The sequence below is a fragment of the Eptesicus fuscus genome, chromosome 13 (genome assembly GCF_027574615.1).
Source record: "Eptesicus fuscus isolate TK198812 chromosome 13, DD_ASM_mEF_20220401, whole genome shotgun sequence".
In the NCBI taxonomy this organism is placed as follows: domain Eukaryota; kingdom Metazoa; phylum Chordata; class Mammalia; order Chiroptera; family Vespertilionidae; genus Eptesicus; species Eptesicus fuscus.
This window is the reverse complement of record NC_072485.1, coordinates 14,150,520-14,166,134: the sequence shown is the minus strand read 5'-3', so window position 1 is coordinate 14,166,134 and position 15,615 is coordinate 14,150,520. Positions and strand designations below refer to the sequence as shown.

At 45.8% G+C, this 15,615-nt stretch overlaps 2 protein-coding genes across 2 annotated transcripts; both read right to left on the bottom strand.

Annotated features, from left to right (window-relative positions):
- Positions 1 to 8,786: 8,786 nt before the first annotated feature.
- On the bottom strand, positions 8,787 to 10,478 carry LOC129151139 (beta-catenin-like protein 1). The gene has a single exon (XM_054725037.1). It carries the CDS (start codon positions 10,476 to 10,478, stop codon positions 8,787 to 8,789), a length of 1,692 nt encoding a protein of 563 aa, XP_054581012.1.
- Positions 10,479 to 13,115: 2,637 nt separating this feature from the next.
- LOC129151138 (beta-catenin-like protein 1) lies at positions 13,116 to 14,807 on the bottom strand. Its single transcript, XM_054725036.1, has one exon. The coding sequence runs from the start codon at positions 14,805 to 14,807 to the stop codon at positions 13,116 to 13,118; it is 1,692 nt and encodes a 563-aa protein (XP_054581011.1).
- Between the last annotated feature and the right edge of the window lie 808 nt (positions 14,808 to 15,615).

The window sequence follows — 15,615 nt, the reverse complement described above, 5'->3', positions numbered from 1 at the left end:
TAAAAAGAAGCTATAAGTAATGAATAATAAAGGAAAGATATTGCCTAGTCTGATTTGGAGACCAGTGAGGCATGGAAGAATTATATCTGTGTTTAATTCCATAGCTTCACTATCTGTAGAGAAGAAAATCAACTGGTTTTCATCTATAAAGAAACAGCTAACCCTTATAGTTGTATTTTTATTCAAAGTAACTGTAATTTAGTTACTTAAATAATGATGTGTTACTTGCAAACCAAACAGATAAAAACCCAAGACTACCTTTCAGTTATTGCCCATGGAATTTTAATTAAATTAGGTTATATTTCAGTACATTTATTAAAAGGTATGCCATTTACATTTTAGGAAACAAAAGCCAATATTGAATATAATATAAAAGTTGTTCATCTCAAATCCTGATGGCCCTTGTCAGCATCTGTTGAGTGGAAGAGCCACTGTGGATGCCTGGGAATACAGCTCAGATAAGGCTATAACGGGAATCAATGCAACCTTGTAGAAAACACAGAGGAACTGCTCTTTGTGAGCCTCGCAGCTAAGCAAACAATCGTTCTACTTCATAAAAGGGATGTGACATAATTGATTAAGGCCCTTCTGAAGTTTATGGAGTCACTGTGTTTGCACAAAGGGCAGACACCTGAGCTCTGTTATAAATGAAACATCAGTTGGGTTTTTGAAAGACTCAGGGCAAACATGGATACACAGGCATGCCTAGAGCCGATAGAGGCATTAGGGAAGACACTGACCTCCTAGTAGCAGCCAGGCTAAATTTGTCTGAACTGATAAGTTGACAATCCCTTTAAGTTTAGAGTGCTTCTTTGTATCTTTATGTTATTCATATACCTGCCACCTTCTGAGCTCAGGCCCTCATTTTCTCTCCTTTGGAATAGGGTAATGGTCTTATTCCTATTATTGCTGCCCTCCACACAAATACTGAATTACCTTGCTAAAGTTCATGTTACACATCCAATCATGTTCTGTGCTCCCCCCAAACTTTTCATGGCTCCCTCATGCTTCTTTGTATTCTTTCATACAATATTCTCATATTCTAGTCTAATCTCTCACCAACGTACATTCTCCCCAAATTGGAATACCTGCAGCTTCAGTGAAAATGGAATGTCCTATTCTCCTTTGCAAATCAAAAATCTCTATTCATCCTTTAAGACTCACTTTATCTTTTGCCTATTTCTTTCGCTAACAGATTCCAGAGCCCAACCTACCATACTTCTCCATCTGTAATAAGTATATTCTACTTTTTTATGTATATGTCTATTTGTACTTCTAAAAGTAAGCATCTTGGATTCATTTACTGGAATCTCCAGTACCTATCACAGTTCCTATAAAATAGAATGTTAATAAATATTTGTTTAATCAAATTAAGAACAATACTGAGTGAACACACCTTTTAAATGTTTCCTTTTATTTTTTATTTTATTTTATTTTTTCATCACCATTTATCCCCTTTATGCCTTCTTCCACCTCCACTCCCTTCTACCCCTCCTCTCCCCACCCACCATCACCACACTGATGTCCATGTCCATGAGTTCTAGTATTTTGAAGATTTGGGCATTTATACCCATAAAAAATTTTTCATCTACTATTTTATGTTCTTCTGATATTTTTATCTGGCTTTGATATCAAGGTAGTGCTGGCCTTATTGAATGAGCTCAAAATATTCCCTTCTCTTGCAATTTTTGAAAGAATTTGAGAGGATTGGTGTTAGTTTGGTAAAATTCACCAGTGAAGTCATCCGGTCTGGACTTTTCTTTGTTAAGAGGTTTTCCTTACCAATTTTATAAATCTATTTGTTAAATGTCTGTTGAAATTTTCTAATTCTTATATCAGTTTAGGTAATTTGCGTGTTTTGGGGATTTTCTCATTTCATCTAAGATATCTAATTTGTTGATGTATAACATTGTTCATAGTATTATCTTAATTACTTTTTATTTCTGTAGGGTAGTAGTAATATCTCCACTTTCACTTCTGATTTTGTATATCCTCTTTCTAAAAATTTGTTATTCTAACTAAAGGTTTAGCAATTTTGTTGATATTTTCAAAGAAACAACACTTACTGGTATTTTATTGATTTTTCTCTTTTTACTTCCCTATTTTATTTATCTCTACACTGATCTTTATTATTTTCTTCCTTCTTCTAGCTTTGAATTTAGTTTATTTATTTATTTTTTAAATATATTTTATTGATTTTTACAGGGAGGAAGGGAGAGGGATAGAGAGCTAGAAACGTCGATGAGAGAGAAACATCGACCAGCTGCCTCCTGCACCCCTCCCCCCACCACTGGGGATGTGCCCACAACCAAGGTACATGCCCTTAACCGGAATCAAACCTGGGACCTTCCAGTCCGCAGGCCAACGCTCTATCCACTGAGCCAAACCAGTTTCAGCATGAATTTAGTTTATTATTTTTCTTGTTCCTTAAGGGGTAAAGATAGGTTGGTAGTTTGAGGGCTTTCTCTTTTTTATTCAAATAAAAGTGTTTATAGATAGATAATTCAATATAATTATAATACAATATATATCACAGCCACACACACACAGACACACACACACACACACACACATTGTCTTAGCACATCTTTTAAAATTATGTTGTGTTTTATGACTAAGAATGTGTTCTATCTTGTTTAATGTTCCATGTGAGCTCGATATACAAGTGTATTTTGTTTTGGGAAAGATTATTCTATAAATGTCAATTAGATCAAGTTGTTTGATAGTGTTGACCAGGTTAACTATATACTTAATGATTTTCTGTCTGCTTAATCTATCAATTGCTGAAAAAAGGACTGTTGATGTTTCTAACTCTGAGAGTGTATTTGTCTATTTCTCCTTTCAGTTCCATCAATTTTTGCCTCATGCATTTTGACATAATGCTGCTAGGTGCATACATATTTAAAATTGTTATTTCTCCTTGGAGAACTGACCTTTTTATGTAATGCACTCCATATTTCTGATAATTTTCCTTATTTTGAAGTCTGCTTTGTTAGAATTAATATAGCTGCTCCAATTTTTTTATTAGTGTTAAAATGGTACATCTTTGTCCATCCCTTCACTATTAACTGATCTAAGTCTTCATGATTAATCTGAATTTCTTGTAGACAAAACATAGTTTTGTCTTATTTTACCTATGCTGATATTGTCATTTAACCGATGTATTTAGACCATTCATATTTAAGGTGATATTGATATAGTTGGATTAATACCTACCATATTTGCAACAGTTTCCTGTTTGTGACATTTATTTATTATATCTTTCTCCCACTTTTTCTTATTTTTTCTTATTTTAATTGAGTACTAATCTTTTCTTTACTCATGATTGTGAGTCATGTTAAGAAAGTGTTTTCCTACAAAAAGGTAAAATAAGAATTAATCTCTACTTTTTCATAGTGCTTGTAACTTAGTATTGCATATGGTGTCATAGTTGGATCTAATTTTAACTTCTTGCAAATTGCCACCAAATTGTACCAGATTCCTTTATTTAAAAGTTTAGCTTTACCACCAGTGATTTCAATCATCTTAATTTTTTAAAGTTTTTTCTAGAAATAGAATTTTAGCTTGACACTATTTTTTATTCTCAGCTCCTTGAAAATGTCATTCATTTGCCTCCTGGTTTCTACTGTTTCTGGTGAAGTCACCCATAATTTGTATTGGCCCTACATGTGCAATATGTTTTCTATTTTCTTGCTTTTTAAAGATTTGTGCTCTTTTCTTTCTTTCTTTCTTTCTTTCTTTCTTTCTTTTTTTTTTGAAGCAGTTTGTGCTATGCCTACATATGGTTTTATTTCTAGTTATCCTTCTTGGGGTCACTGGTCTTTGTTTTGATATCTATATCAGGAAGTTCTTAGGCATTATTTATTCAAATAATTTATTGTTTTTCCTTTCAGGGACTTGAATTACATGCATGTATGACTTTTTAATATTATTCCACAAAACTTGGTCACTGTGTTCTGTTTCCTTTTTACTTTTTTTCTATTTATACTTCACTTTACTATTATGCCTGTTTTATTTTCACTGGTTCTTCCCTTTGTTATATCTAGTCTGCCCATCAAATGAACTCTTTATTTCTGTTATTTTATTTTCATTTCTAGCATTTCCATTTCATTCTTTTTTTCATAGTTTCCATGTCTCTGCTGAAATTTCCCATTGGCTTACACAATTTGTCCACTTTTTCCACAAGATCATTTAGTACTTCAAAAATGTTTTTTAATTACAGTTATTTTAATTTTTCTGCATCAAGCTCTGGGTTTTCTTCATTTGGCCTTTTCTTCTTTTGTTCATGGGTCATATTTTTTTTGTCTCATATGTATTTTTATTATTTATTTTATGCTAGATCTTTTATATTAAAAAGTAGATAATTGTGTGAATAATATTCACCCCCAGAAAAGGGGCACATTCCTTGTGTGAGGCTTCTTGGTTGGCTGCTTATTTTTACTCAGTTATTCATTGGCTTCAAGTGTTTTGATTTCTGCATCACTAATATCTGGGTGCTGGTATGTGTCCAGAGTTCTCATTATGATGTAAAGTTGAGTCACCAGATTTCTTAACCATAAAAGATCTCATTTTATGCATTAGAGACGGCTGCCAGCTAATTAAATAACTAGGGAGTTCTTAATGTTCTCTGCAACCACCATTAACTGTCTATACCTTGGGAATCATTTTCATCCCTGTTTCTCTGTCCCCAGGCTTTGAGTAGAGAAATCTTGCATTTGATGAAGATCTTTAATGGCCCTCAGTTGTGCTGTCTTTACCCAAACCTTTGGTATATGAATTCCTAAATGGCCTCCAATGGATTTCTCCCAGCTCTCATGTCCTTTCCCTCTCTTATGAAGACTGGCAGACTTGCATTTGGTGCAAATGCCCTGTGCTTCATAGCGTGTCTCTCCCAGCTCTCCTACCGTGACTCCAGCTTTTAGTTTACTACCCTTGACCTCTTGGTGAATTCCCGAAAATGTTGGAGTGTAGCTCAGATTTACTGTGCAGTTGGGGTGCTTTGGAATTTTAATCTGTCATAATTGTCTTAAAGCTCTTACATCATTTTGGCTAGTGTCGTGTTTTTTTTGTTTGTTTTTTTTTTTGTGTGTGTGTGTGTGTGTGTGTGTGTTTTTCTGGCTGTGGCAGATTTTACCTCCCACTGCTTTATCTGAGATGGGAGCAGCCATAAATTTCATCCCTTCTATAAAAGACTTGTCATTTCCTAAAGGCTAGATAATTTAAGTTTCTTTGTGTCATATTCTCAGCCCTTTGATTAGTTAGAAAGAAAATATGGTTTTGTAGCTCATTCAGATTACTGTAGTTCTTAGGATAAGAGCAATGGTCTCTTGTGTTTTCTACCTGCCAGGTTAACCTTGCGGGGGCCTGATGCGGCGGGGGCCAGACATGGCGGGGTGGCGGGGATCTCCCTTCTCTGCGTCCCACATGGAAAGAGAGATGAAAGAACCGGTTCTAAATGGAAGTGGCCAGGGATTGAGAAAATAATAGAAATAAAGAAAACAAGACGCAGAAATAGATTCATGAAGTTGGGAGCCTGGGTGGATCTTTCTGTGCCTGGCTGAGGCCACAGAACCCATCCAGACTGCAAAGCTGAGGCTTTATTTATTGTCAGGGACAAACAAGGCAACTGACAATGTTCTTGTAAGTTTCGCTTGTTTTGGCAGCACTTGCTGCCCCTCCCACAGCCACTAGCTACCCAGGAAAGATCTAAGGATCAAGCTTAATTATGCTTAGAGGACTGTGCCCTTCCAAGCTTGGGACTTGTTTGTGACTTTGCCAGCAGGTCAGTCCAAGGCTTAACCCTATAATCACTTCCTGCAAACCTTGGAACCAAAGATAAACATCCCCATCATGTACCCACATTTTATCTCACATTGAAGTACCAGGTATCATATCATAGGAATAAATGGGGATTCCTTTTGGCATTACCCCCCCCCCCCCAACACACACACACACCAATACTATGAAATTCTCATTTCCCTTTAAATATATATTATAGATACTTTTTTAGACCTCTGTCCTCATTGTTTTATTTTATTTTTTATTAAAAGTTTTAATATTGACATTATTGCAGGTGTCCCCATTTTTCCCCCTTTGCCCACCTCCACCCATCCCCGCCTCCACCTCCCTTCGCCATTACCAAACTACTCCCCACGTCCATGGGGTATGCATATGTTTTCTTTAGCTAATCTCTTCACCTTCTTTATCTATGCACTCCCACCCTTCTCACCTCTGGCACCGGCCAGTCTGTTCCATATGTCCATGCTTCCAGTTTCATTTTGTTCATTATTTTATTTTGTTCATTAGATTCCACATATTAATGAGATCACATGGCATTTGTCTTACTCTGCCTGGCTTATTTTGCTTAGCATTATACTCTCTAGGTGCATTCATGCTGTCCCAAAGGGTAAGCTTTCCTTCTTTTTTATAGCCACACTAGAGGCCCGGTGCATGAAATTCATGCACGGGGGGGGGGGGTGTCCCTCAGCCCAGCCTGCACCCTCTCCAATCTGGGACCTCTCAAGGGATGTCCGACGGCCCATTTAGGGTCATCGGACATCCCTTTCACAATCCAGGACTGCTGGCTCCCAACTGCTCGCCTGCCTGCCTTCCTGATTGCCCCTATCCGCTTCTGCCTGCCAGCCGGGTCACCCCCTAACCACTCCCCTGCCAGCCTGATGGATGCCTAACTGCTCCCCTGCCAGCCTGTTTGCCCCTAACTGCCCTCCCCTGCAGGCCTGGTCACTCCTAATTGCCCTCCCCTGCAGGCTTGGGTCCCCCGCAACTGCCCTTCCCTGCAGGCGCAGTTGCCCCCAACTTCCCTCCTCTGCCGGCCTGGTCACCCCTAACTGTCCTCCCCTGCTGGCCTGATCACCCACAACTGCCCTCCCTTGCAGGCCTGGTCCCTCCTAACTGCCATCCCCTGCAGGCTTGATTGCCCCCAACTGCCCTCCCTTGCAGGCCTGGTGCCTCCCATCTTGTGGTGGCCATCTTGTGTCCACATGGGGGCAGGATCTTTGACCACATGGGGGCAGCCATCTTGTGTGTTGGAGTGATGGTCAATTTGCATATTACTCTTTTATTAGATATGATAGCAAATACTTTTTTACACATCTTTTTCTTGACCTATTTACATGTACAAAGTTCACTCTCTCTGGGGAGTTAATGTATACTGTAGGTTAATGATGTAATATGTGAAGCATCACTTCTTTTGGAGAAAGAGTTCCCAATACCCATAATTATTTAGGACCTTGCTTGAATTAGTTGATCACAACTCTAGCCAGTGCTTACTGTAGCATGTAATTGTCTTTATGGTCTCCCAAGAGATATATTTTTTAGCTCTGTACTTCTAGAGCCAGGCAACTCTAATTAATTACAATATTATCTGAGTATATGTATATCCCGCTGATATTTTCACAGGTGATTCCCATCCATTTTCAGATGTCTGTATTTGTTGCTGGGTTGTATAAATCCTGTGGTAGCTTCCTCACAATATCATGCTGTTGGATAGATATGTTTGTTTGTGTGGTATCCTGTGGTATTAGAGATACCTATAGAGCTATGTGCATGCCTCAATTAGAACACTCAATGCTTCTCTGCCTTGCATTACAGTTACTTGAATGTTTGCCTGTGTATGTCTTTCGCAATAAGGGTGAAAGTGCTTAAGATCATGTACTGGTTTCCTTCAACTTTATATTCTAGATTCCCAAAACAGTCATGGCTGCTACATGAATCCAAGCAGCTGTGTACTACACAAATGTGTTTGGCAAGTCGGGGTTGAAAATCATTGCCGGCTCTACTAGGAAAACTTTGTGCCCTGATCCAGGGCTTGAAAAATAAGGTATGAGTAAGCATTCCGCTGCCAGACAATGCCTTTATCTCAAAATTTTTCTTCTGGAGTGGTTCCTTTATTATTTTCTTTTTAATTCTACAAGCACACAGTAGCCCTGAGTGCAGTTCATAGCACATAGTAGATGCTCTCTCCACATAATTTTTAGTTGAATTAAATCCAATATGAAATTTGGGAGGACACAAATATTCAGACCATAGCAATATTTATAAGCATCCTCCACAGCCCATCTTTACTGTCTCCAATTACACAAAAATTATGTTTATGCCTCAAAGTGCCCAATCCTCCCCCTTTCTGTCAGGCCACCAGCCCCGCTCCTCATCCAATTCTTTCTCATTCTTCAGGCCTCAAATGTCACTTTGTTAGAGTCGCTCAAGTCCCCTTCGGTCTGAGTAAGCAGCCCCTCCTCATTATGCCCTTTCTTAGCACCCGCTGTACTGCACATGTCTGCCTTTGTAATTTCTACTTACTGGCTGAGAGTCCACGAGAGCTGGAGTTCTACATGCCCTGCTCCCCCTTAAACCCTGTTACAAAAAGCCTCCAAACAGCGCCTGACAGAGGAGGGAGTTTCCTCAAAGTGCCTTGTGGGTCATGATCAGGAGACTGAATTTCATGCTAAGAACATGAGACGACACTAAAAGGTTTTATTTATTTATTTTTTAATTTTTGATTTTTTTTTTTCTACAGCAAGAGAAAACTTTAGGCCTTTTAATATATGTGTTGCCAAGCCCAGACCCTTTCATTAGAACAACCCTTCCTAACGATCTACGTGGAAACGGGTAGAGTACCACAGTAATACAATGTTTTACACTCTTTGGTACTATTTAAAACAAAAAACCCACACAAAACACGGGTTCGCTGTGTCGGGAAGTCACACTGAGCCCAGAAGAAACTGGGAGGAAGGCCCTGAGAGTGTGGGTGCCGCCCAGGGCGGGCTCTAGAGGTTGACCAGCAGGCCCAGGATGCGCCTCTGCTCGCTCTCGCGGAACTCCGGGCTCCGGCCGTCCCCGAGGCTCTCCGCGTACTCCTCGACGATGTGCCTGACCGTGTCGATGGAGCTCCGTCTCATGTTTAAGATCTGGTGAACCCTCTGCCGGATCTGGGGGTCCTTGGCATTGCAGATCTCCGCCAGGATGTAGCAGATGTGCTGCAGGACAAAGAGCCCCGCGTCCAAGCGCCGGAGGTACAAGTCCTCTTCTGAGTCGCTGTCTGGCATTTCCCCTCGCAGGAGCCTGTGGTGCTTCGCCCCTTCCATCTTCTCGTCGGCCACCTGCACGGCCTCCAGATACTTAAAATGCAGCTCCATCAGTCTGTCAACCTTCTCGCTGCCGCGTTCAGTGAATTTCCTGAGCAGCCGGGTTCGCCGCTGCCCTCTCAGGTTCCGCAGGAGGGAGGCCAGGATGGAGCAGACGTGCTCTTCGTGCTCCTTCTCAGTGCTCCCCGCCTTCTTGATCTTCTTGGGAGACTTCATGAAGAGAGGGAAGATGGTTCGCAAGCCCAGAATGTCCACAAACTTACGGCAAGTGTCGGAGCCCTCGGGCCCCAGCATGGCATGGTCCAGCACCTTCAGGGCGCTGCTCCTGGCCACCTGCTTTTCCCTGAGCATGAGATTCATCAGCTGAACACCCTCGCCCTTCAGGAAGCGCTCCCGATTGGAACCGAGCAGCAGGCAGGAACAGAGCGCGTCAAACAGGTTCTCCATCATCTCCTGCTCCTCCGCAGTGCGGGGATTGCGTCTTTTAAAGGCGGACACCTGCTGAAGAAGCACGTCGATTCCTTCCAGCTCCCCAAGCAGCGCCCTGTTGGCGTCACTGTCCTGCAGCAAGATGGCCAGCACTTCGCTGCAGTACAGCTTGTTGGCATCGAACGGCATCTTGGCCTTCAGCCTCTTCAGCAGCCACCGCAGAAGGCCCTGCTGGGCCGCCTCCTCGCACGTCTGGGGCCGGAACTCGGCCATGTTCTCCACAAGAGCCAGGGTGTCGTGCACGCCCTGCGCCTCCTCGCTCACCGACTCCTGCAGGCGCCCCAGGTTCTGCACGAGCAGCGCCACCACTTGTCCGTCCGCCAGAGCCTCGATGAGCACTTCTGCTCCCTCTTCGCCCTCGTGGAGGGCGTCTACATCCGTGAACTCCTCCAGCAGACGGACCACAGCTATGGACACGTCGGTGTTGTCGTGTTCCAGCAGCCCGAGGAGAGACCGAACGGCGCCCAGCTCCACGAGGAGGGGGTACAGGTCTGGCCGGGTGGCTACCACGTGCATCTCCTGAATGATGTCATCGAGGTCCAGCTCGGACTCCATAAACCTCTCGGGCCTGTCTGGGAACTTGACGCGCAGCTCTTGGTTTCTGTACGATCTCTTTTCAAAGGTGAGGATCATCTTCTTCACGGAGCTTGCATCCAATGGTTCCTCCTCCTCCTCTCCCCCCTCCCCCTCGCTGTCCCTAATCGGAAGCAGCCTTTTGGGGGCCTCCTCCGCCGCTCTTCCCACCGTCGTTCCCTCTTCCCGAAAGCGGCCAAGTTCTCCAGGACCAGCGTGTTTCCTGGGCCTGTTCAGCTCTTCCTCTTCCTCATCCCGGGGACGTTTTGTGCCCCTGTTGGGCTGGTAGCTGAGCAGTTCGCCCACATCCATGCTTCCAGGCGCGGCTCCCACGGGCAACCCTGGCTCCTGGCTTCCGCTCACAACCAAGCCTTGGCCCCTTCAGCAGCGCCGCAGCCACACTGCCCAAGCCCTGAGCGGGGACGCAGAGCCAAGGAGGTCAAGGGTGCGAGGAGCAGGAGCCAGCCCCACTGTGTTTGAAGGCTGTGCTGCCTTGAAGCACACTGCATTTATGGCCTGGCCGCTTCCTCCCTGAGCGGGCAGGGGGCGGGGAAAGGGGCGGAGACTTGAAGGGGGCGGGGCCACGAGAGAAAAGACCTTGGGGAACTACATTTATTGGGCCCTTTGCAGGAGGGCGGGGCCAGGAGAGAGAAGACCTTGAGAAACTAGATTGATTGGGGACTTCCCCAGGGCAGGGCGGGATGCAGGGGTTTCCCAGGAAGAGATCTCTCCTGGTCCTTCCAGTGGCCTAGGAGATGTTATCCTCATTTCACAGATGAGGAAGCTAAGATATAGAACTGCACTCTCCAGTACTATACCACCAACCACATGTGGCTAAAGGGTACCTGAGGGTTTGTTCAGGGGGTAGAGTGTCCGCCTGGGGATCCAAGAGTCTTGCTTTTAACTTCAGGTCAAAGGCGCATTCCTGGGTTTCAGACTGAATCTCCAGGATGGGACATGCAGGAGACGTTGTATCAATGGCTTTCTCTCATCATTGAGGTTTCTATCTCTTCCTCTCTGCAATCCATAAAAATGCATTTAGGAAAAAACAATTTTTTTAAAAGAAAACTAGAAATATGGCTAGGTTAAATTGAAATGTACCATGAGGTAAATAAAAGGGCTCACTTGAGTTTTTTAAAAAAATATATATACTTTATTGAGTTTTTACAGAGTGGAAGGGAGAGGGATAGAGAGTTAGAAACATCGATGAGAGAGAAACATTGATGAGCTGCCTCCTGCACACTCCCTACCGGGGACGTGCCCGCAACCAACGTACGTGCCCTTGACCGGAATCAACCTGGGACCCTTCGTCCGCAGGCCGACGCTCTATCCACTGAGCCAAACTGGCTAAAGCCTCACTGGATTTTTAAGACCTCTATCGATTACGTATTGAAGTGACATTTTGACTCAAATAAACTCTTAAACTTAATTTCACACGTTTCTTTATCTTTTTAATGTGTGTGGTAGAGGATGTAACCTACAGAGGTGGCTCTTTTTGTGTCTTGCTCCCATTGTGTATGTGTTGAGTAGTGCTGGCTCAGAAAGTCCTCGTATATCGCCCAAGGCCATACGACTCTGACTGGGTGAAAACCTGGTGGTGATCGGATTTCCCTCTTTGGGCTTCTGTTTATCGGCTTAGGCAAGACCCGTTGGAAAGTGGATGATCTTGTTTAAACCCAAGAAACATCAAAAGGCTGTTTGTAGGAGAAAGGAGTCCATCGTTGGGAAAGAATAAGTCAAAGAGAGCATCTGAAGGCCCGTGACTGGAATTAGTCTCTCTCTCCAAAGGGTGTTAAGTCTATCCCTCACTCCCCTTAGCCTTTGGCCATCGGGCCTTCGGGTTTATGTTGTCTTAGTCTTTCAGGCTCTGTGGTGAAGGCGGGGAAATCATAGACTGAGTGGCTTATAAACGACAAGTTTATTTCTCACAGTTCCGGAGGATGGGAAGTTCAAGATCAAGGCGCTAGCAGATTTGTTGTCACGCGAGGGCACGCTTTGTAGTTCCTAAGTGCGCCTTGTAAGTGGGTCCTCCCCTGGCAGAAGGAGGTGAGCGAGCTTTCCCCTGCCTCTTATATAAGCACTAATCCCATTCATAAGGGCTCCACCTGATGACCCAATCACCTCCTCGAGGCCCCACTTCCTAATACCATCACCTTGAAAACTAGAAATCTACTTGTGGATTTTGGGAGGACACAAATATTCAGACCAGAGCAATATTTATAAGCATCCTCCACAGCCCATCTTTACTGTCTCCAATTACACAAAAATTATGTTTATGCCTCAAAGTGCCCAATCCTCCCCCTTTCTGTCAGGCCACCAGCCCCGCTCCTCATCCAATTCTTTCTCATTCTTCAGGCCTCAAATGTCACTTTGTTAGAGTCGCTCAAGTCCCCTTCGGTCTGAGTAAGCAGCCCCTCCTCATTATGCCCTTTCTTAGCACCCGCTGTACTGCACGTGTCTGCCTTTGTAATTTCTACTTACTGGCTGAGAGTCCACGAGAGCTGGAGTTCTACATGCCCTGCTCCCCCTTAAACCCTGTTACAAAAAGCCTCCAAACAGCGCCTGACAGAGGAGGGAGTTTCCTCAAAGTGCCTTGTGGGTCATGATCAGGAGACTGAATTTCATGCTAAGAACATGAGACGACACTAAAAGGTTTTATTTATTTATTTTTTAATTTTTGATTTTTTTTTTTTCTACAGCAAGAGAAAACTTTAGGCCTTTTAATATATGTGTTGCCAAGCCCAGACCCTTTCATTAGAACAACCCTTCCTAACGATCTACGTGGAAACGGGTAGAGTACCACAGTAATACAATGTTTTACACTCTTTGGTACTATTTAAAACAAAAAACCCACACAAAACACGGGTTCGCTGTGTCGGGAAGTCACACTGAGCCCAGAAGAAACTGGGAGGAAGGCCCTGAGAGTGTGGGTGCCGCCCAGGGCGGGCTCTAGAGGTTGACCAGCAGGCCCAGGATGCGCCTCTGCTCGCTCTCGCGGAACTCCGGGCTCCGGCCGTCCCCGAGGCTCTCCGCGTACTCCTCGACGATGTGCCTGACCGTGTCGATGGAGCTCCGTCTCATGTTTAAGATCTGGTGAACCCTCTGCCGGATCTGGGGGTCCTTGGCATTGCAGATCTCCGCCAGGATGTAGCAGATGTGCTGCAGGACAAAGAGCCCCGCGTCCAAGCGCCGGAGGTACAAGTCCTCTTCTGAGTCGCTGTCTGGCATTTCCCCTCGCAGGAGCCTGTGGTGCTTCGCCCCTTCCATCTTCTCGTCGGCCACCTGCACGGCCTCCAGATACTTAAAATGCAGCTCCATCAGTCTGTCAACCTTCTCGCTGCCGCGTTCAGTGAATTTCCTGAGCAGCCGGGTTCGCCGCTGCCCTCTCAGGTTCCGCAGGAGGGAGGCCAGGATGGAGCAGACGTGCTCTTCGTGCTCCTTCTCAGTGCTCCCCGCCTTCTTGATCTTCTTGGGAGACTTCATGAAGAGAGGGAAGATGGTTCGCAAGCCCAGAATGTCCACAAACTTACGGCAAGTGTCGGAGCCCTCGGGCCCCAGCATGGCATGGTCCAGCACCTTCAGGGCGCTGCTCCTGGCCACCTGCTTTTCCCTGAGCATGAGATTCATCAGCTGAACACCCTCGCCCTTCAGGAAGCGCTCCCGATTGGAACCGAGCAGCAGGCAGGAACAGAGCGCGTCAAACAGGTTCTCCATCATCTCCTGCTCCTCCGCAGTGCGGGGATTGCGTCTTTTAAAGGCGGACACCTGCTGAAGAAGCACGTCGATTCCTTCCAGCTCCCCAAGCAGCGCCCTGTTGGCGTCACTGTCCTGCAGCAAGATGGCCAGCACTTCGCTGCAGTACAGCTTGTTGGCATCGAACGGCATCTTGGCCTTCAGCCTCTTCAGCAGCCACCGCAGAAGGCCCTGCTGGGCCGCCTCCTCGCACGTCTGGGGCCGGAACTCGGCCATGTTCTCCACAAGAGCCAGGGTGTCGTGCACGCCCTGCGCCTCCTCGCTCACCGACTCCTGCAGGCGCCCCAGGTTCTGCACGAGCAGCGCCACCACTTGTCCGTCCGCCAGAGCCTCGATGAGCACTTCTGCTCCCTCTTCGCCCTCGTGGAGGGCGTCTACATCCGTGAACTCCTCCAGCAGACGGACCACAGCTATGGACACGTCGGTGTTGTCGTGTTCCAGCAGCCCGAGGAGAGACCGAACGGCGCCCAGCTCCACGAGGAGGGGGTACAGGTCTGGCCGGGTGGCTACCACGTGCATCTCCTGAATGATGTCATCGAGGTCCAGCTCGGACTCCATAAACCTCTCGGGCCTGTCTGGGAACTTGACGCGCAGCTCTTGGTTTCTGTACGATCTCTTTTCAAAGGTGAGGATCATCTTCTTCACGGAGCTTGCATCCAATGGTTCCTCCTCCTCCTCTCCCCCCTCCCCCTCGCTGTCCCTAATCGGAAGCAGCCTTTTGGGGGCCTCCTCCGCCGCTCTTCCCACCGTCGTTCCCTCTTCCCGAAAGCGGCCAAGTTCTCCAGGACCAGCGTGTTTCCTGGGCCTGTTCAGCTCTTCCTCTTCCTCATCCCGGGGACGTTTTGTGCCCCTGTTGGGCTGGTAGCTGAGCAGTTCGCCCACATCCATGCTTCCAGGCGCGGCTCCCACGGGCAACCCTGGCTCCTGGCTTCCGCTCACAACCAAGCCTTGGCCCCTTCAGCAGCGCCGCAGCCACACTGCCCAAGCCCTGAGCGGGGACGCAGAGCCAAGGAGGTCAAGGGTGCGAGGAGCAGGAGCCAGCCCCACTGTGTTTGAAGGCTGTGCTGCCTTGAAGCACACTGCATTTATGGCCTGGCCGCTTCCTCCCTGAGCGGGCAGGGGGCGGGGAAAGGGGCGGAGACTTGAAGGGGGCGGGGCCACGAGAGAAAAGACCTTGGGGAACTACATTTATTGGGCCCTTTGCAGGAGGGCGGGGCCAGGAGAGAGAAGACCTTGAGAAACTAGATTGATTGGGGACTTCCCCAGGGCAGGGCGGGATGCAGGGGTTTCCCAGGAAGAGATCTCTCCTGGTCCTTCCAGTGGCCTAGGAGATGTTATCCTCATTTCACAGATGAGGAAGCTAAGATATAGAACTGCACTCTCCAGTACTATACCACCAACCACATGTGGCTAAAGGGTACCTGAGGGTTTGTTCAGGGGGTAGAGTGTCCGCCTGGGGATCCAAGAGTCTTGCTTTTAACTTCAGGTCAAAGGCGCATTCCTGGGTTTCAGACTGAATCTCCAGGATGGGACATGCAGGAGACGTTGTATCAATGGCTTTCTCTCATCATTGAGGTTTCTATCTCTTCCTCTCTGCAATCCATAAAAATACATTTAGGAAAAAACAATTTTTTTAAAAGAAAACTAGAAATATGGCTAGGTTAAATTGAAATGTACCATGACGTCAAATAAAAAG